Below are 22084 nucleotides of genomic sequence, written 5' to 3'. Positions count from 1 at the left end.
TGTTGAAATTGAGTTTTTCTTTCTTTTATATTCTATTACTCTTTTTTATGCTTAATTAATAATCTAAATTTGAAATACAAAAAAAAAATGAAATCATTAAGTCGAGAATATAGAGTGGAGTAATAATATTAAAATAATACTTCAATTAAATCAAAATGAGTTTAAAATATGTTAAAATTAAATAAAAAATTTAGAAAATAAACCTAGAGGTGTGCAAATACTATCGTAAATATATTTCTTGATCTCGTGCAAGTGTTATCGATGAGTTATCCAAGATATAATCAAGATAATTATTCTATGATCATGATCTTAAAAAATTAGAAGACATTTGACACCCACAACCAAAAAGAAAAAAGAAAGAACTAAAGGAACGAAACAAAAATACATAATAATCAAACAAGAATAATTTTTATGAAAAACCTAATGAATCAAACAACACACAAATCAAACAACAACACATAATAAATCAAACAACAAATATGCCCAACCTCAACTCATCTCGACCTAGATCAAGCCATGTATATGGGCTTGGGTCGACTCTCCTCCCTAATCTTTTTAACACTGTAAGAGACTAAAAGTTGAGAGAGAAAAGTCCTCGCAGAAGAAGAATTTAAGTCCTTCAACATTAGGTAGGTGGTCTTGGGTACTAATTCTGTTCCTTTACTCATATTATTAACGTATGATTGTACAGTGAAGCTAGTATCTCTCGAGAAAGTATTTTTGGAAGCAAACCATCCAAGTGGTTAACGAACTTTGCTAGAATGTTTAGGATGAATGATTTTTAGAGGGAGGCTTAGCCTCTCGAGTTATCTATTCTGATTGAACAAATAGAAATTTTTACCTTTTCTCTTGAAAAAAAATAGAATGGAAAAATAAGATCAGGATACATGGATGATAGGAGAGAAATTAAAGGTATTATGGTAAAAAACTAGCGAGACCATAAGGAATTCAGGAAGATAATTGCATTATCAGATCATAATTCTTTTTTTGTTTTGTTTTGGTATTAGTTCAAACACTATTACTTTGAACAAACACATTACAAGATTTCGCAAGGAAGCCACAACTTGTTGAGATTTGATTTTATCTATCTATATAGTTATCATGATCTAGTAGTTATATGATGATTTCAATAACCACTTCATGATGTAGTTATAGGGTGGTTTCAATAACTACCTCAATCTAGTAGTTATAGGGTGGTTATCACTATGTCTTATAAATAGGACCTAGTTCATGAAGCGATAGAGATATAGAGTCTGTGTGCATTTGGTATCTTGTAAGTGTTCCTATCAATCCTCTTATTTTTTGAATACTACATCAGTTTTTTTGAGTCGAAAGGTTTCTTTTTACTTGCATCGTAGTATTCTATTTTATTCTTGCTTCTCCATTCCCAACAATTGTGGTATCAAAGCCTAGTTTCAATCTTAACTGAGCATTATGACATTTAACATCAATTCCATGTCTCAACTGTTAGGATCAAGAGCACTAAGAGGGGGGGGGGGGGGTGAATTAGTGCAGCGGAAATCTTTCAGCGATTTAAAAACGAAAGCTGCGTTCGTCCGATAAAAACGATTTCGATGTAAAAGCCGATTCTAAGATTACTTAGATTAAGCGCAGTTTACGTCTAAGCACAGTTTATGTCTAAACTGAGTTTGCGTCTAAACGTAGTTTTGCGTCTAAACACAATTTTACGTCTAAACGTAGTTTTGCGTCTAAACTCAGTTTACGTCTAAACATAGTTTTACGTCTAAACGCAGTTTGCCTCTAAAAGTAGTTTACGTCTAAAACACAGTTTTATGTCCAAACATAGTTTGCGCAGTTTGCGTCTAAACACAGTTTTGCGTCTAAACTTAGTTTACGTCTAAACGCAGTTTTACGTCTAAACGCAGTTTGCGTCTAAACGTAATTTTACATCTAAACGTAGTTTTACGTTTAAAAGAAGTTTACGTCTAAAACACAGTTTTATGTTTAAACACAGTTTGCGCAGTTTACGTTTAAACGCAGTTTTACGTCTAAACGCAATTTACGTCTAAACGCAGTTTTACGTCTAAACGTAGTTTGCGTCTAAAACAGTTTCAAAGAGATCTAAACTTAGAAGCTAGTTCATAAAAAGCGCAGAAGACAGTTTTGCAGAATCAAAACACAAACGTAAGCTGATCGTACGAAAAACACAGATTTATGTCTGAATATAGATTCGAAAAGATCAGTACTTAGAACTTGTTCGTAAAGGCGCAGAGAGCAGTAGTTATGTAGGAGGTTTGCAGTAATGATAAGGTACTCGAAATAAAAGCAAACCAGAGATTTAGAGTGGTTCGGTCAGTCTTGACCTACTCCACTTTTGGCTTCCTCCTCCGACGAGGTCACCGACGTCAACTAGCTGCCTTCCTTCAATGGGCGAAGGCCAACTGCCCTTTTATAGTTTCACTCCTTTTGATGGGCTCAGGAGACAACCCTTACAGAACCTTTCTCTCCTCACTTTTACAATTCAGAATCTTAAAGAACAGAAGGAGGAGACTTAAAGGCTTTACAACGATTTTGAGCTCCTAGAATCACAGAAAGAATCAAGATTTCGGTGTAGGTCTATATGTTTTCTGTGCTGAATGGGTGGGGTATTTATAGGCCCCAACCCAGTTCAAATTTGGAGCTCAAAACGATCAAATCCCGGAATTCCGGGATCAGGCGGTTGCACCTCCTGACTGGAGAGGTTGCACCGCCTGGCAGAGCTCGGAGACTGAGCCTAGGCGGTTGCACCTCTCTGTCAGGGGCGGTTGCACCGCCTGAGTCTGGCTCGGAGACTGAGCCCCAAGCGGTGCCACCTCTTGACTGAGGCGGTTGCACCTTTCTGCCAGAGCTCGAAGACCGAGCTCAGGCGGTGCTACCTCTCTGTCAGGGAGGTTGCACCGCCCAGTCTAGCTCGAAGACTGAGCTCAGGCGGTGCTACCTCTCTGTCAGGGAGGTTGCACCGCCCAATCTAGCTCGAAGACTGAGCTCAGGCGGTTGCACCTCCTGGCTGGGGCAGTTGCACCACCCAGTCTCGCTGGGAGACTTAGCCCAGGCGGTGCCACCTCCTGGCCTAGGCGGTTGCACCTCCTGGTGCAATCAGGGTCCGAATGGTTAGCTCCATTCGGCCCAATTTCAATCTTTTCAGGGGCCCAATTGCCCCAAGATTAAGCTAATGGGATCACCTCCCATTTTCCAACTTAATCAACGTGCTAACTATGATTAAATCTAAGACAATTTCTGCAGCTTTGCTCGGATGCGTCAATCGCTTCTTCCGGCGAGTTTCCGACGAACTTCCGTCGATCATCCGATGAACCCTCGGTGATTCTTCTGCGGACTTCCGGCAAACTCCTGGACTTTGCGACGATCCACTTGGCGAGTTCCGACGAGCTTCGCTTGGCAAGCTTCTGGACTTCTCGGATCTGTTCTCGCAGAACCTCCGACGACCGTCCGAACTTCCGTCGAACTCTCGAACTCCCAACGTGATCATGATCTTGACTCCGGCGCAACTCCTGCTGCCTATCTAACTTTCATCGTAGTTAATCCTGCACACTTATCTCAACACATAGATTAGACAACAAATGACAATTGACTTCATCATCAAAATTCGAGATTCAACATCAACCTCTTATCCCTATTTTCTTAGGCAAAAGCTATGAATTTTGGAGTATCAAGATGAAGACTCTATTCAAGTCTTAAGATCTTTAGGACTTCATAGAGAATGGATATGCAGATCCAGATGACGAAATCAAGCTGAGGGAGAATAGAAAGAAGAACTCAAAGGCATTGTTCTTCATTCAACAAGCTGTACATGAGACGATCTTCTCAAGAATAGCAGCAGCGACAACCTCAAAGCAAGCTGATACTTCAAAATGAATTTCAAGGCTCATCAACGGTGATTATGGTAAAACTTCAAACTCTTCGTCGTGAGTTTGAAATTTTGTTCATGAAAAACAATGAATCGGTGCAAGATTTTCTTTCTCGAGTGACTGTAATTGTTAGTCAAATGAAATCTTACGGTGAACATTTTTTTGATCATATAATTGTTGTAAAAGTTTTGAGAAGTTTAACTCCGAAATTTGATCATGTTGTTACCGCAATTGAGGAATCAAAAGATTTATCTACATATTCATTTGATGAACTAATAGGTTCATTGGAAGCACATGAAGTAAGGTTGAACAGGTCATTTGAAAAAAGTGTTATAAATCGAACTCCTTTTGAGGCTTGGTATGATATGAAACCAAGTGTTAGACACTTAAGAATTTTTAGTTGTATTGTTTATGCTTTGGTGAATTCACAAAATCATCACAAGCTTGATGAAAAATCTAAAAAATATATTTTAATTTGTTATTCTTTACAATCGAAAGCATATCGATTATATAACCCTGTTAGTGGTAAAGTTATTATTAATAGAAATGTTATGTTTGATGAAAGGACAAGTTAGAATTGGGAGACCAATAAAGGTGAAACACAAATGCAAATTCCAGCAGAATTAGACACTCCAGCAAAATTAGATACTCCGCAGAATCAAGTGATAGATCCTGTTCATCGTCAACCTCACCCAATAGCAGTTCAAATTCGGATTTCTCAGATGAAACCCCTCCAAGAAATTTCAGATCAATCAAGTCAATTAAGAAGAATGAAACTTGGGAACTAATGGATCTACCGAAAGAAAAGAAAGCGATCGGGTTAAAATGAGTATTCAAAACAAAATTTAAATGTAAATTATTTGGTTTCACCGATAGTGATTGTGCAGGAGCTTTAAATAATCTAAAGAGTACTTCAGACAAGTGGAGTCATAACAATGAAGTATTGTGGAACGAATGAATCAAGGGAGAGTGTTAAGATTTGATTCATAGTTATCTATCTAGATAGTTATCATGATCTAGTGGTTACATGATGATTTTATTACATCGTAGTATTCTGTTTTTTCCTTACTTCTCCATTCCCAACACTATAGAAGCAATGAGTTCATTTGACTAATAGTAAGATCAAAGTAGGTTCTAAAATCTAAGCTTTTAGTGTGTATATTTTAGAATGAAAAATATTTTCATTTGATAATGTGTAACAATGTTTTCTATGATTTAAAAATAATATTAAAAATAATATTATTTAAAAATAATATTATAATATTAAAAATAATATTTAAAAATAATATTATAATTGAAAATGTAATGTAAAATCCCATCTCACGATTTGAGCATCTATGTCATCTTATTAGTAAGAAATGAACAACAAGGAGCTAATTTATTAGCAGTAATTTTACTTCCTCGCTATTGTTATTTCTTGATCCAAAAATCGATGGAGAACAAGTAGCCTTTTACCTAATATTTGACAATGATAATTCCAAAAATAAGAGTTCATTAAACGAATATATTTATGTCGGAAAAAAATAAAACTATACCAATTGATTTGTTTGTTTTCTAAAAACATTAAAAATGGCCTTGAGAATTAATTATATTTTCTACGCCCAATCCTATATTTTTTTTTATATGCACACTCACTAATTTTAGGTTTATTTACACATTAATCCCTTTCTTTCGAATTATTCACGATTGATCCCTATATAAATTATCGACAATATATATTTTTAATTAAACATGACATATACAATTGAAACTCATAACCTCCTTTGACATCATCTTAAAAATTTAATTGGGTCACCACAACTTTCAAAAACTTAAGTTATTAAGAAAAGGTCCATTATATGTTTTAACATAAACCATCCTCATGAATGAAAGGTATTTGTTAAATACTATAGATTTATTGACATTTCATTGCTGGAAAAAAAAGGGGAAGAGGGAGAGAGAGAGAGAGAGAGAGATAGAGAGAGAGAGAGGAAAGCTTTCATGTACTAATTTGCATTGTGTGCCTCTCTCTACTTTTAGGGCCATGAGAACCCAAAACTGCTGCTTGCTAAGGCGTAGGCGCCTATGCAGTCGAGCCCAAACTGGCTTAGATGGTAGGCAATGTTGGTTGGGTTGATATCAGAATGATTGAAGGCGAATGAAGGAGAAGACACAGAGGAGGATGAAGTGAAGTGGGCAACGTGGGACAGCAGGTCTGCTGTGCATGTGGAGGCCACAGAGGGCGAGCAGATAGATGGTCACTGAGCCAGCGGCGTTTAAGGGCTTCTCTTGACGAGTGTCGGGAACAACCTTGGAATCCATCGATGGAAGCACATGGGCGCCCGTGGCCTCTGTCCCTCCCCCACCCTGCCCACCTCCATCTCTCATTTTTACAGCCAAACGCACTTTTCTTGCCGATTGAATATGTTCTCCTCTTTCATGTGTGTGTGTCTGTGTTAGATCTCAACACCAACCTTGATGTCCATCCTCCACTAACATCATGCTGTAATGCATTGTTTTCTGACAGTATGTGGGACTGATCCAAATGCTCACAAACTTCCATCAATACATGATTCGACAAAGAATAATGTGTATAATTTTACTATTTTCAATCTTAGTATAGCGTTGAGAAATGCATTTTGTGAAAACAATTACTGAAAGAACAAAAAAAAAGGTAAATAAAAACTTAACCAGCATTCCGATACATGTCAACTTGTTAGCCATACAGCTCTCTTACTCACACAAGTGAAATATTTTGCTCAAAAGAGAGGGTGGAAACTGGCAAAGTGTGACAGAGGGCAATAATACGATCTGCATCCATGTGGATGTGCCCCACATTAAAGAGCTTGGAGCTGAAGAACCCGAGGGAAAGAGATGTAGACGAGGATGCTGTGGATACAGTGATCTCTTCTTGCAGGATGACAGCTACGGAAGGAAAGAACATGGGTGGGGTTGGGTTCATCCATGTAGGAGAAGGAGGTGCATCAAATAATTAATTTGATGAACGATTGAGATGACTGATTTGATCGAGGTCGATGGTTCTGAAGGAACCCTTGATGAGGCCTCCCAGTGTTCCAACAATGTTCATGGTGCTTTTACTTTGTGCTTTTGGATCCAAGGAGTTCTGTTGATTGATTCCATCAGGGCCAATAGTGTTGCCGCTTTCAGTGAAAGTGCTGCTGTGGGAGCTGCCCTTTCTTCGTTTTCTTTTATATCCGTTCATACGGACACCTGTCTGCCCCATCCAAGCTATAAATAGGAGCACATCTCCGCTTATGGCCACTGCAAGCTCCCAACGCATCTCCTTGCTCTTCTTCTTCCTCTGTGGATCTCTAGATCTGGGAAGCGCAAAGGCCATGGCTAAGCTTGTTGTCCTTGTGGCCATTGCTCTACTGGCCATTTCCATAGCTGACTCCGGTTCAAAGGTGAGAGCTAAAGCCACTGACGGTAACAAACTTCTTCCTCTCGCTCTTTCGAGATCAATTAGTCTGATCCAAACAAGAATACCTTTTCATAACTTGTCATTTTTTCCCTGTTGCAGGTGCTAGCCAAAGCAACCGAGCATTCTGAAGAGGAGTACATGCCGGTATAATTGTTTAGTGCATCTTTCTGCTTCATATAGTTTTCTGAGCTACTTTCTCCGGTACTTGACAAATTTTTGTAGCAATAGATTTCCTTATTTTCTTATTGTTATCCACCTTCTTTTCAGGCTTCAAATGGACAAGGAACCCTTCGAACTTATCGTGAGTTGCTCATTTTCCTTTCCAATCCGTCGTGTCTCACAAAATATGTTGAATGATCTGATCATATATAAGCATTGAAACCTATTAGAATCTTTGAACAGCAAAAGAAATATCTCTAAGAGACAACATTTAAGGACGACATATGAATTCATAGACACAAAAAGAAGGCTGGTTGTTTAACCTTTGTGCTAAATTCGTTCGAACAGAGTGCCCATCTCAATGCACGAGGAGGTGCTCCAGGACGCAGTATCACAAGCCATGCATGTTCTTCTGCCAGAAGTGCTGCATGAAGTGCCTCTGCGTGCCATCAGGTTTCTATGGCAACAAAGGAGAATGTCCCTGCTACAACAACTGGAAGACCAAGAGAGGAGGACCCAAATGCCCATGAACTGAATCAACTACCGCTTCTCCAACCTATTTATATTGTTAGAGCATTCCATTCCAACTAATGAATGTTCTCTGGTTTTACTATGAGCTGCCCACCAACCTCAATATCGTTGCCGAGTTTATAAGAGGCAACACAGAATATGGATGAAGCAGCAGTATTTATGATTTTTCATTTGCACTCGTTATTAACCGATAACGATCTTATATAAGACATCTACCAAAATGATCTGTTGTTGTTCTAATGAAAACAAACTACGAAGCCTATAATCCAGTCTTGTGCTTACCTTAGACAACGTGGAGTAGGATCTAAGTCAAAAAGGAGCTTACAGTTAAGGCTCAAATTAAATTTAGATAACTCGTAATGATGGTACCTTATATCAAAAGCTTCAGAGCTTCAGCAAAAAAAATGCAAGCAGAACTTCTCATGGAGAAAACAGCAGGTCTCTTGTGACCCTTGTGGTGGTATATCGACCGGTGGGCCAACTCCGGAGTTCATCTGAAAATAATAACGAAGGCGTCATAGCAAACTCAAACAAAACTCTTCTCTTGCTTGGGATTGAAATTGTTGTCACAAGTTACTTATGATAAAGAAATCAATCCCATGAAGGATGCAATCAAACCATGGTGGGTAGGGAATAATAAACACTAAAATTTCAAAGTTCAGCAGGCCAGCATTCAGGAATCTGCTCTAAAGATTTTACTCTTTGGGTTTGAGGTCAAGATCTGTCAACTTATCCACTTTGCTCGAGGACCAAGACGAAATAACTCATGCAGGTGCAATTTGTGACCTTTCACCAGACCTTCTGAGTCCAACTGCAGCCATAAATACTTTTGTTCCAGCACGTTGGTAAAGATCCAACAACCAAATTAAATGGCACTAGGATACACAGAATAGCATGCTGTTGAATTGCTTGCAAGAATAAACCACCTAGGCTACTGTGCTGAGGCATCTGTTCACCAAATCATCATCTATTCCATGCTTCTAATTTAGGAGCTCAGTTCAAATAGCATTTCCCAATAGTTATCGACAAAATAACAGTATAAAGATATAACACTGGGCACTTGGTTTGGTTAGAAAATACTACAGCAGTACTTCAGAGCCTAATCTCTAAGGTGTACTACTCTGTGAAGGATGTTCTTCTACCATTGGACGTGAAAATATGATCTTCTTGTGTCCTTGAAAGAAGCTAAAGATCAGATGTCCATTCTGCAATCTATTTTGCAAGTTGCTATTTGACTTGTTGATCTTGTGTGGTTTGCTCGATGATAGCTTGCAAGGAAAAAAGTCTCTCATTGATATCAGTCTGTGCGACTAGTAGAAAAATCTCTCCTATAAGCAGTAGAGATAAGCTAACCACATCATTAGCTATGCCAATAATTTCTCAGGGTAGATAGCAAAGTGAATTTAGTGCTCTGCCACCAATTTTCTAATGCACTTTGCTCCCCAGGCCAGCTATGTTAACCACAAAGAGTGATGATGCTCTTCACCAGTAATCCCCACAGGAACACTCCCCATCACTAAAATGATGAAACCTATGTGAGTCTCTCATGACTATCTTCCTCTTTGTGACCTTTGAGATAAATTTGGTAGCAGTATGACAATCTCCACAAACCCTCAGGTTCTTGTGGATCCGAATGGTACTTTCAGGCCCCGTGTTAATAAGCCCAAAAACAATAGCAAGTTTCTCACTGTGCATATACAACGACTTAACTTTCGTCTCTTCCTCCACATCATGCAATGCAAAGTTGGTATTTGGCACATATCCTGCCTCTTTAATCCTGTCCATCAATCTCTCGAGTTCCCTATACATCAAATCTGATTGAGGGTTGGAACAGTCCCCAACTAAAAACTTGTATAGCTTGTTGTTCAATTCTATGACAGTGTAACCAGCTATCTTTTTCACCCCTCTCTTTCTCATGAGAACTCTAATGCTATGGGCTTCTTCAATCTTCCCCAAAGAAGTGTAGATATTTGACAATAGAATGTAACGGCCTGAATTCTGAGGGTCCAATTCAAACAGCGAGGTTGCAGCCAATTCTGTGATCTTTGCATCTGGATGAATCCTGCAAGCACCAAGCAAGGATCCCCACACGCTAGAATCTGGTTTTATGGGCATTTTCTCAATGAATTCTCTAGCTTTTTCAAGCTGTCCTGCTCGTCCCAGCAGATCAACCATGCATGCATAATGCTCAGCACGAGCAACAATCCCAAACTCCGTGGTCATAGAATTAAAGCACTGCCAACCTTCAACAATTAAGCCGGCATGGCTGCAAGCAGAGAGCACAGAGACAAACGTAATGTGGTCTGGTTTCATCAAGCACTTCATGCGGTTAAATAGTTCAAGCGCCTCCACTCCCCTCCCATGCATTCCATACCCAGATATCATAGTGCTCCAGGTCACCAAATTCTTCTCTCGCATCTGATCAAATATTCTACGAGCACTGCTTAGACTCCCACGTCTCACGTAGCTATCGATTACAGCTGTTTCGACCATTAAATCCTCAATCAGTAAGCTCCTAATTGCAAAGCCATGAATAAGCCGTGCATGCCTTAGAGATGCTACTGCTGAATTGGAACAACCACAAGTGACACCGAGAAGTGTCACCCGGTCTGGCACAATCTCAAGTAACTTCATGTTTCGAAATAGCTTCATGGCTTCCTCGAACATATCGGCCCGTGCATAAGCCTCAATCATCGAACTCCAAGATGCCAAATCCTTCTCAGCAATCCCATCGAACAATTTCCGTGCTTGTTCAATCTTTCCACACCTTGAGTACATGCCCATGATTGCATTCTGGACAATCACTTGTGATTCCAGACGGTACCTGATGATCAGCTTATGCAAGTCGTCAGCATCATGACACCTGATAACACATGGCATCACTGTCAAGAATGTCGCTCTGTTGGGCCTAACTCGCTCCTCCAGCATTCGACGGAACAATGCAAGCGCGTCCTCTGGATGCCCATTTTGAGCGAAGGCTCCAATCATCGCGGTCCAAGTGACCACGCTTCTATCGGGCATTTCATCAAACAGCCTCTTCGCAGTGTCCAAAGCGCCACTTTTGCCGTACATGGAAATGAGGGAGTTGCGGACGAAAACATCGGAGTCGTAGCCGAGCTCCGCGGCGTCGTCATGGACCTTGACGCCTTCCTCGAAGTCACCGAGGTAGGAACAGGCCTTGAGAACGGGGGGAAAGGTAAAATTATTGGGCTGAGCGCCACCGCGAGGCTCTCGCATCTGGCGGTAGAGAGCGAGAGCGCGATCGTGGGCTCCGGATTCGACAAGACCGCGGACGAGGAGGTTCCAGAAAAAGGTATCGGCGGCCGGGAGGAGGGAAGGATCGGCAGCAGCCGGCGAGAGGAGGGAGAGGCCAGCCCGCGGGAGGCCAAGTTGGGAGTAGCGGCAAGCAAGGGCGACGGAGAGGACAAGGTCGTCGGGGTGGTGGCGGAGGACGGCGGCGTGAAGGGGCTTCAAGACTCGGAGCGAAGCGGAGCTCCTGACGGCTGTGGCAAATGAGCTGGGCTCCGGCGGCAGCGGGAGCGCCGGTGGTCCGTCCGCGTTGGAGCGCCATTGGTGGAGAGCGCGAAAAACGGTGCTCCGTGGGAACATGGTAACTTACCGTGGTCTGAAACACGAATCCTTAACATTAGAGTAATATCACGCGATATGCACGTGGATGGTTGAGCCGATCAAAATGCCCTGGAACTGACGCATTCTGTTCGGTCTCGTACGAGCCAATTGAGGTGGAGACCAATCGGTCGACATCATTAGATGACATTAATATACTTCTAATATAATAATTACCTTTGAGGAATTGGGATTTTTCTTAAAATTATATATATATATATATATATATATATATATATATCAATGATGACCGTGTATCATTTCATTTCATTTCTTATTTTACCTTCTTCTCGTTTTTTATTTGCTCATATAATCATCACAAGTAGTGGATTTCTCTCTAGAATAAACAAGAAGTATTTTTGTTCTATAAATAAAGAGAAGGAACATAGACGCACTACACTAAACATATTTCGTAGTATCCTTTCCTCCTCCGCGTGCACAAGCAGATATCGCAGAGTTTGATTCATATTTGATTATACATGGTGAGGATAGACTCTCACAAGTGAGAATTGCGAATTGCATGCGTATATTTTGTAGGTCTCAGGAACGTAGATTCGCATATATGTACGAACATGTATGGAATGAATGCGTATATTGCGATGAGTTCTACCCTTAGCTAGGTGGCCATGGAAAGCAGCAACAGTAATCGCTTTGCTCTTTTGCTTTATTCTAGATTTAAAAGCACAAATCCACCTATTGGTGGAATTTTTGAATTGGTCTTCCTGCATGCCTTGGATACCAGTTGTTTTCCTTCATGCAAACCCCTCAGTTTTTCTTAAAGTGAAGGGTGTAATGCTTCAAGAACAGTTGGGGAAAAAAGCTAAAGAGAATTAATAATCAACAGCAAGGGAAATAGAGATTTCTATCCGCTCAACAAATCCACACAGAGAGAGAGAGAGAGAGAGAGAGAGAGTGAAAAGAAAGGCACGCATAAAGAAAAGGAATTCGGCACAAGAAGCTCTCTCTCTCTCTCTCTCTCTCTTGGTAGGGCATGGATAAGGGAGCTTCCTGGTTCAAAGAGGATAGGTAAAGGCATGAGGAGATCACAGGATGGGGATAAAGCAAGTGCTGGGGGTCGGTGGTGGCCCTATTCCCCACAGCTCTCTTTAACGACTTGCTTAGTGAAGGAGGGAGAGATGGAAGGAATGAGAGGCAAGGGAAGCTGTGGAAAGATGCTTATCTTCCCAAGGATTGTGTGTTCCAATCCCTTTACTCATGCCTGTCAGAATCTTCTAAGACAGCCTTGGATTTGCTTGCGTTGCAGGTACATGACCGAAGTGAATCCGAGCTTTATTTGTGCTTTTAGACCAGCATAATAGGGTACATGAAGAAGAGAAGGATCTGCTGGGACTGCCTTACGAGAATCGCCTCGAGCTTCTGCATCGACGTAGAGGGGCAATGGGCGGCTTCAACCTCGATAAGCTCCTCCTGTTTCTTCTGTGCGTCGTGTTACTAGCTTCCGATGGAGAGATGGTCTGCGGCCTGCGAAGCGTCGACCATGTTCTCAGGTATGGTGAAGAAGGTGGACTAGCGGAGAAGAACCGACGCATCCTTGCCAATGTCGACGCCGGCAAGAAATCAGCAGCCAAGTCTTCATCATTTGATTCCAACAGCACCAGCAAACGAAGGGTTCGAAGAGGGTCGGATCCCATCCACAACCGGTGCTGAAGCTGCACCTCCTCGGGTAGCCAAGTGAGAGGCTTTGCGGGACGTCAAGAGAGTGAAAGATTTCATTTCATTTCCTTTGGAGTTTCTTTATGTTTCTTTTTATGATTTGGTTTGGATAGGTTCTCTCTTGTTTAATGCTTTAAAGATTTAGTCACAGAGATATATTTGTACAGAGCTGGTAAAGGAAAAGGATGAATGATTGCGTTTTCCACCATCTGCAGTAAGCTCACTCACACACACACAAAGAAGCTCAACTGGGTTTGAATGATTACACTATCTTTTACGAGCTGTAAGCAACTCTTCTTCTTTTGTTCTGATGGATAGAAGATGTTTATACCTGACATTGACGGATAAGAATGTTAGATTTGAGTTGCTATCTATCTTATGCAAACAGAAGCGTTGAGGGTGGATCAGATCCGATCTGATCTGATCTATTACGATAAATAACCAAGATAAAATAGTTAATCAGTAAAATTCGTTAAAGAAGGACTAAAGGAAATGAGGATGAGTCAGACACATTCATTGGAGAAATTTATATGCAGTATAATAAATAATACACAACATGTAATTCGAATCTTGATCAAACGAAGGAACACTCTCATCACATTTTCTTAAGAAAAAATATTATTAAATACATTTTACTCCTTTTTAAAACCGATTCATAGCATCAAACAATTGTTGTATATATTCTTACAAATTAAAGATTTCATCGGTACATTAATGAGTAGTAGGAGGTAACTAATGGCAAAGTTATCGATATAAAGAAATCAGTGTTGCAAATTCTCATGTGTGAAGAGATAAGTCCATCATATGTATACCCTCTCAAAATCTAAATAGTTTTTATCATTTAATTATAATTTGATAATCAATTGAAACTCGTAGATCGGTTCAAAATCGCACCTAAAAATTTATTTTAATTATTGATGGCAATGTCTTAAAATAAATATCATATTTTGCATTTATTTTTTTTAAATAAAAAATATATCCTTAAAATTATATTATGATGATAAATTTAAAACTTAAAATAGTTGTAATTAACCCTTTTTTTTTTTATACCGATGTTAAAGAAAAAAATATGTGAAGCATTTCAGTTTACCAAGGAATATAAATTAGTGAGGATAAAGACACTATTTCTGGACCATGATAGAATGCAGCTGTAAAGACCCCTTTTCTAAGTCATGGGATTTGACAATACATGGTTCTAATAGCAATAATAATTGGTAGGACGCCATCTCACACTCCACTCGCCACTTCTTCCGATTCCCAATCTCCACTGCCACTATCTCATCAATGCCAAAGAGCCAAACGTAGCGCGTCTAAGATCTGGTGCGGAGAAACCGCCATCGAACAGTGTGATGGCCGGAATGCGCCCCGCCCGCCCGGTCACAGGCTTCGGCGCCTTGTTCTCCTACAAGGTCTTCGCCTCCGCCGTCTTCACTCTCCTCTCCCTCGCCGCCCTCTCCGCCATCCTCTCCTCCTCCTCCTCCTCCTCTCCCCCTTCCCACAACACCGCCTCTGCCGCAGTCCGCCGCCGCGGCTTTCTTGCCTCCGACCCCCTCCGCGCCCGTCTCGACCTGATCTACCGCCAGGCCGCCGACCACTCCGCCCTCGCCACCGCCTATGCCGCCTACGCCCGTCGCCTCAAGCTCGACTCCTCCCGCCAGCTCCGCGTCTTTCAGGGCCTCGCCGCAACTCTTTCAGACCTTTCCACCCGCCTCGCCGCCCCTGTCGACGACGAAGACGCCCTCCGCCCTCTCGAGAAGGAGGCCAAGGACCGCATCAAGCTCGCCCGCCAGCTCGTTGGCGAGTCCAAGGAGGCTTTCGACACCCAACTCAAGATCCAGAAGCTCCGTGACACCATCTTCGCCGTCCGGGAGCAGCTCCACCGTGCCAAGAAGCTCGGCGCTCTTGCCGGCTCCATCGCCGCCGGATCCACCCCCAAGAGCCTCCATTGCCTCGCCATGCGCCTCATGGAGGAGCGGATCGCCCACCCCGAGACCTACCGCCGCGCCGCCTCAGTCGCCCCGGCCGATCTCGCCGACCCTGACCTCTACCACTACGCCATCTTCTCCGACAACGTGATCGCCGTTTCCGTGGTGATCAACTCCGCCATCAAGAACGCGGAGGAGCCCTCGAAGCACGTCTTCCATGTCGTCACCGACCCAATGTACCTGGCGGCCATGCAGGTCTGGTTCGTTCGCCGCCCGCCGGCTCGCGGCGCCAAGGTGGAGGTGAGGTCTCTCGCCGAGTTCGGGTTCTTGAACTCCTCCTACTCACCGGTGGTACGGATGGTCGAGGGCGGGCGGCGCGACCTGTCGGTGCTGGACCACCTGAGGTTCTACCTGCCCGAAATGTACCCTAAGCTGAGGCGAATCGTGCTTTTGGAGGACGACGTGGTGGTGCAGAAGGATCTAACAGGGCTGTGGCGGGTCGATTTGGATGGCATGGTGAACGGGGCAGTCGAAACGTGCTTCGGTGGTTTTAGGAGGTACAGCAGGTACTTGAACTTCTCGATTCCTCAAGTCCGGGATCAATTCAGCCCGAGGGCGTGCGCTTGGGCCTACGGCGTGAACGTCTTTGACCTCGATGCATGGAGGAGGGAGAGATGCACCGATCGATTCCATCAGTATCAGAGCCTGGTGAGACTTCTTTCCTTCTTCATATGTTTCTGAACAGTTCCTTTACAAAATTGCTTCTCCTAAAAGTGTCTCAACGTTATTTATGTAGTTGTATCACTTAGTTCGTGAGTGATCCATGGAGAATTCACATCCCTTCGTGTCATTTGACATCTTATTCTCACTTTCCCTTCCTTCTGAAGTTATACTAAAGCTATCCAGATATTTTATTGGCTCCATGAAATCGTACAGTTCACATTGTTATTTTCTGCACTTGAGCTACGACTATAGGATTCCTCCAAACCCTTGGCAGGCTAAAAAGTTTTAAACAATCATAAAATGCAAAAGAAGTAATTATGCTTTTGGATAATCTTTATGAAGTAATATAAGCTTACATATCTGGTATAGGTGCCACTAAACCTATTATCTGCCTAGTGTGACTGTGCTGCACTTATGCTTTGTTAATCTCAGCAGTTAATCTTGATGTAGTTGAGGTTTGTTTAGGTTAACTCTAAGTATTGTCTATTTCGTTAGTAGACTTCCCTTTTTCTGTAATTTTATATGGAATTTCGATCCTTGCTTTGATTTGTTAATAATAGTTTATCTATGTGCTTATGTACATACAACAGCTCAAATTATATCCTCATCTGAGAGGGAAAGGGTACTTCGGTTGTTGATAGGCCTTTAAGGATTAAAGTGGGATCAATAAAATTTAAATCTGAGTATGCAACTGAGAATGAATAAATTTTATATGAGTCTTTAGTGGAAGTGAGCTTATTTCTTTAGCCTTAAAGCATTATTATCTCTTTTTGTCTGCACGCTTAAGATTCTTTCTCTTTTCCTATTATTTTTACTCCACTTTATCTTTTTCCTCCTCTATTTTTCTTACTATAACAGCAGATAAGTTTCTGTTTAAGATTGAGTTACCATCTGTTGTAAACATCTTTCTCAGATTTGGTATAATAACATCAATGTTATCCATTGGTTTTAGCGGTGGTAAAATACTTGTTTATCTACTGACTTCAACCACTCTGAGAAAGGGAGCAATTTAGATGAGCCTTTGATGATTGAGTTCCCATCCAGAGAACACACACTTCTCAGATTTCATCTTTTTACATCAATGCCATCCTTTGGTTTTACCAGCGGTGAAAATTCTTGTATACTGGCTTCAACCAGTCCAAGGTAGAAATCAATTTAGATTATCGTTTCATGATGTCACAGTCAAGTCTGCCTGCGCCTGCATGGACACATGTCAACATCCATATAGAGTTACATTGATGATGTTGGAAAGAAGCCACAGGGCATGAATGTGGAATATGAAAAGAGATTTGTCTAAAGTTTTAGCAATGAGAAATCTATAATGATGTTTACAACAATAATGCTGTACTAGATCAGACTGAACACTCTTATGACCTGCTAGAGTTGAGGCTGTAGTTACAGCACAGTGACATGTTAAGGTTGGCTTCATATGCTTCAGTTATGAAGCATGGATATACCGATATGGAATATTAGTAGGATTCAATACAAAAACATTTGAATACATGGATATGGAAAATCTTGAAAAAATATGGTACAATATGACACAGATATGACAATAAAAGATATTCTAAATAAATTTTATATGTAATAAAGCTTAAGATATATTTATGGTAAAAAGAATATGTGGTTACATCTTGTGATATATATTGATGATATGCAAGCTATTATTTAGAGTTTGTAACCTGTTCATCACAAAAGACATATTCCAGTAACATAGTACTTAAATAAACAGAATATCACTTGATTTTGTGGCTCAAACCAAGCAACCTAACCATGACCCAAGGGTTGCACTTAGATGTCCATGCCTGAATCCTAAATATTGCAGAAAGGTTCCTTTTGTCTTTTGTCCTAAATTTTTGCTAACTTTTCCTTTGCTTCACCTTTGAGAGCATTTTTAGGGTTCCTCTTGCTTATTGCCTCTCATAATGTTTTTAGCATTAAATTTTTTCTAAGCTCTTTGATAGTATCCTTCTGTTATGTTTAAATGATATTTATTCAGTGTTTTCCTGGATCTTCAATTTATTTATTTCAATTAGCCAATGTCTATAAATTCTTTAAAGAAAAACTTTAGTTGCTTGACATCTGGATCGATGCTGTCATTATGACAGAATGAAGATGGAACTCTCTGGAACCCGGCATCTGTGCTTCCAGCTGGACTAGTTACCTTTTACACTACCACAAAGCCACTGGATAAGACTTGGCATGTTATGGGTCTTGGTTATAATCCAAGTGTAAGTCCTGATGAGATTCGAAATGCAGCTGTAATACACTTTGATGGGAACATGAAACCATGGCTTGATGTGGCCCTGAACCAATACAAGCATCTCTGGACAAAGTATGTTGATACCGAAATGGATTTCCTGCAGCTCTGCAACTTTGGCATCTAATTCAGAATAACATAGAGCTTCGCCTGTGTAAGGATTTCGAGTACTTGATTTAGAATTAGTACTTTTGATGCTGGGCAAAGTGCCCTATATTTTCATTTTATGATGGAAAGATGTCCTTTCTGGTTATGCCATTTGCCAATAGTTGTTTTCCTTTTTTATTTTTTTCCACTGTGTAGATGTTTCCACCATTGCGATCTGTAGCCCCCCATATGACAATGAATGAAGTCATTTTTGGGCAATAAAATTTTGATGTTTCTTATCGACCATGATGTTATTTTATTATAATTTTCTTTTATTTTAATTTGTAGGATCAGTGACTTGCTATATGTTTGCATAAAATTTTCAGCTTTATGTCCGTAATCACTTTTATACGTTGGGAGAAAATGCTGTTTGGTGGAGCCAGTCTGAACACATTAAATTTGTTTATGTTCTTCATTCTATGTTGAAATGCTATACTGTCATGGATTTCTCATATATCAATTGTGAAAACGCAATGGAAGATTAGATGGTGGCATATTGAAACCTGAATGCCATTGTTTGTTTGATTTTTTATTACCATTTCTGTATTTTAGCTAACAGGATGCACATAATTTACATTGAAAATTTTATAACATGCTTCGTCATTTCTTTACTGGCCTAAATCAACTGCTGTAAGAAACTTGAATGCTCTTGTTTCCTTTGAGCTCTGAGATATATTTGTATTCTCTTTTACGAGCCTTTTTCTCTTAGATAGAACTTCTGGATCTGCACTAACAAATGAAAAGTATTGTTGAGAATACATATTTTTACAAAGGTAAAATACCAAGAAAAATACTACCTTAGTCTGTAGCTTGAATATTTTGTTGATTACTTCATATTGTTCAGTTCTTTTGATACGTGAACATGAGTTCAAATTGGCGAATAAGTTACCCATATCAGGTATATCATTCTATTTTCTTCTATTGGTGTTGGTGGTTTCTTTTGTATTGTTTTTTAGATAAATATTGTCTTTTAGGGTGCTTAGAGTTATCTTATTTCCTCCTAAACCTTCTTTGTTTGGCTTCTCATGGTGGTTACCTGGGAATATGGCACAATGTGCTCTAGGTTTTATAGAGGAGAGATTTAATTAGTGGCTTGTCAGATAACTAAAGGTGAGAACATGGATGATATGATTGTGTTACAGGCTATTTTTTTTCTGATACTTAGGTCAACATTTTAATATGGTTAGCAATCCTGCTGAAATAATTAGAGGATTATATCTTCAATTGACTACATAGTTTCATGTTTTCCCAAATATTCTTTTGCTCTTTTATGTGGTCTAATTAAAAAAAAAAGGTGAAACTATCAATTAGTAGAACAACCCTTGCATTTTTTTTATTTATAAAGAAACAGAGGCTTATATCTTAGCAAGTGATGGAATGTTGATTTGTTGAATTCAATCAAATCATCCTCTGATTCATCTTCATTCATTTTCTATATATATTCTTTTACGTTCTCTTGAGTTAAATCTACAGAGAGACAAGACATCAATGGAGGAACTTGTCACATTATTAGCTTTAAGTATATGTTTACTGCTTCCAACTACGACTGTGTTTCCAGAGTCTCTTGCATTCATTAGCTTCTTGGCAGGTCCTCGTCAATCCCAACCATAAACGTCAATACTGTTGGAGCTGTGTTGCAGGTGTTGATAATGTCATCCATCTGGTGTTGAAGTATTCCACCCAGAGAGTTTTGGTTGGGCAACCCGAGTAGCACATTTCAGTCTTCTCTTACCATAAAATAACTCTTGCAGAAATATTATATGTTGGCTTTCTCATTTCTTCATGCTTTTATTGTCCACAACAAACTGCTCTAATGGTTATCATCTATTTGATAGAATATGGAATATATGCATCCACAGGGTTGGTGGGATGAACTGCAGGCAAGATGTACGAAGAAATGTTATCCCTAATGCTAGTCTTTTGCTGGTCTTGCTTCAAGCCCCCCATCCTTCCTCCTCTCCAGCGAGTACGGCATGTAAGTCCCCAGAATCTTATCCCACACCACAAAGAATGGCTGGGAGAAGTTGTACTTGCCGCCGTAGAGCTGGTGATGGACGTCGTGGTAGGCGCTGTTGTTGCTGAACAACACATGGAGCGGGTTCCCCGGAAGCCACAGCCCACAGTGGTCGTCCACGGTCTTGATGGTGGCGAAGGAGAAGAAGAAGATGGCGGTGCGAGGCGTCATCCCTGAGACGAGGAAGGAGATGGCGCCGCCCACCGTGTCTAGCAGCAACCCCTCGAGCGGGTGGTTGTACAGAGCCCCGTAGGCGAAGGGCACGATGAGGCTGTGGTGCTTGTAGTGGATGTGGCGGTACAAGAACCGGTTGATGTGCATGTATCGGTGGATGAAGTACTGCCATGTGTCCAGAACCAGCATCGCCACCGCGAACTGCAATCCCACCACCAAGATGGAAGGCTTCGCGGTGGTCGCCTCGGCTTTGGGAGCCATCTGCTTGGGATCCAGCCAAAGGTAAGACACTCGAACACGTCCTGATTTGAGATCAAGTTGGTTTTTACGTTCATTACCGTGAAGAGGAGGAGGGAGACAGCGATTTGGAACGCCTGCTGAACGAGGACGCCGACGACGACCTTCCCCTTGGAGGCTGAGTTCTTGGCTTCTTCCTCCTTCCTTGAGTGCAGCCGGTACTTGTCGAAGGATCCGACCAGCACGTACAGCCCGGAGTAGGCCCAGTAAACCAGAACAGGTACGAACGTCCCCAGCATCTCATCTGAAATCATGCAAGCCATGGCGGCTTCTTCTGATAGAGAAGATGACAGTTATGAGGTTCGATATATAATGCGAGTTAGAACTGCGAGAGAGAGAGAGAGAGAGAGAGAGAGATGTCCATGGTTTTGTCTTTGACGGATTCTCCTGTCAGACCATGCTGTCAAACCAATGGAAGGAGGAGAGACGGCGGCATGCAAGTAAATGGAGGCGGGCGGGGGAGAGTCACATGGGCATCAACTGGTTTCCAACTCGTTCTGTGGGCTGAGGCACTAACCCGTCGTGTACTATCCAAGAAACAAATATGCTAAGTGGAGGCCAACCTTGTCTGACCTTTAATGAGTTGTGACCGTGCCCAAAAGATCGCTTAATTGTACATGTCGAACAAGGCGGGTTTCTCCTTTCTTTTTATCCTCTACCAATTTGGGATTGAGAGCATAAAATCTTGGTGATTATTTTCTTAAGCAAAACTAGTAATTACTCATTTGAGGAATTGAACCGTGCAAAAAAGTCAACCCGAGCAGAGACTTCGGCCCAGGCCAAGAACTGCTCATGGTTGAGGCATCTAGAAAGTCAACTAGAGCACAGTCTTCATGGTTGAGGCCTCTGGAGGCGAAAAATATTTCTTCCTGACATGATGCGTTGAGAATGGCTATCTCTTCAGCCGGTGTTGGATTGGGGGCGTGGCAGCCGACGCACCCTCCCATGATCTTGGTTCCCTTGGTATGTTTAAACACAGACGTACACTGCGTGTCCACTATCAAGCAAAAAGTTCCTTCGCATTCGATGATGAAGTTAAAGATCAGCATCAACAGGATAATTGGTGGCTGAGTTGGAAATCCTCTCATGTCCGACTCGTTGGAGAAAGTTATTGGTGATTGAAACTAGGTTAGATCCTTATGCTTTCAAAATTTATATAAAAATTTTATATTTATAAAAATAAAATATTTATCATTATTTTTATTTATGTTATTGATTCTGCTAACAAAAACATCGTATGTATTGCCATATGTAAAAAATGATACT

The 22084-nt window shown here is 41.1% G+C and overlaps 4 protein-coding genes across 4 annotated transcripts; 2 read left to right on the top strand and 2 right to left on the bottom strand.

Annotated features, from left to right (window-relative positions):
* Window positions 1–6418: 6418 nt before the first annotated feature.
* Window positions 6419–11591, bottom strand: LOC135679107 (pentatricopeptide repeat-containing protein At3g26782, mitochondrial-like). The gene is made up of 2 exons (XM_065192527.1): window positions 7770–11591; window positions 6419–7645 (listed from the first exon to the last, which is right to left on the bottom strand). Exon 1 carries the CDS (start codon window positions 11584–11586, stop codon window positions 9460–9462), a length of 2127 nt encoding a protein of 708 aa, XP_065048599.1. The 5' UTR covers window positions 11587–11591; the 3' UTR covers window positions 6419–7645; window positions 7770–9459.
* Window positions 7121–8147, top strand: LOC135679109 (gibberellin-regulated protein 6-like). Its single transcript, XM_065192528.1, has 4 exons — window positions 7121–7270; window positions 7387–7431; window positions 7555–7588; window positions 7795–8147. Exons 1-4 carry the CDS (start codon window positions 7121–7123, stop codon window positions 7974–7976), a joined length of 411 nt encoding a protein of 136 aa, XP_065048600.1. The 3' UTR covers window positions 7977–8147.
* Window positions 11592–14490: 2899 nt separating the features above from the next.
* Window positions 14491–18572, top strand: LOC103992130 (probable galacturonosyltransferase 9). The gene is made up of 2 exons (XM_009411724.3): window positions 14491–15911; window positions 18035–18572. The coding sequence occupies exons 1-2, from the start codon at window positions 14628–14630 to the stop codon at window positions 18311–18313; spliced, it is 1563 nt and encodes a 520-aa protein (XP_009409999.2). The 5' UTR covers window positions 14491–14627; the 3' UTR covers window positions 18314–18572.
* A 1506-nt stretch (window positions 18573–20078) lies between these two features.
* On the bottom strand, window positions 20079–21149 carry LOC103992129 (sphinganine C4-monooxygenase 2). The gene is made up of 2 exons (XM_009411723.3): window positions 20860–21149; window positions 20079–20782 (listed from the first exon to the last, which is right to left on the bottom strand). Exons 1-2 carry the CDS (start codon window positions 21079–21081, stop codon window positions 20246–20248), a joined length of 759 nt encoding a protein of 252 aa, XP_009409998.1. The 5' UTR covers window positions 21082–21149; the 3' UTR covers window positions 20079–20245.
* Window positions 21150–22084: the final 935 nt, after the last annotated feature.

The sequence above is a fragment of the Musa acuminata genome, chromosome BXJ1-7, assembly GCF_036884655.1.
Source record: "Musa acuminata AAA Group cultivar baxijiao chromosome BXJ1-7, Cavendish_Baxijiao_AAA, whole genome shotgun sequence".
Classification (NCBI taxonomy): domain Eukaryota; kingdom Viridiplantae; phylum Streptophyta; class Magnoliopsida; order Zingiberales; family Musaceae; genus Musa; species Musa acuminata.
The sequence above is the reverse complement of the archived record's forward strand: the minus strand, read 5'-3'. Positions and strand labels throughout refer to the sequence as shown.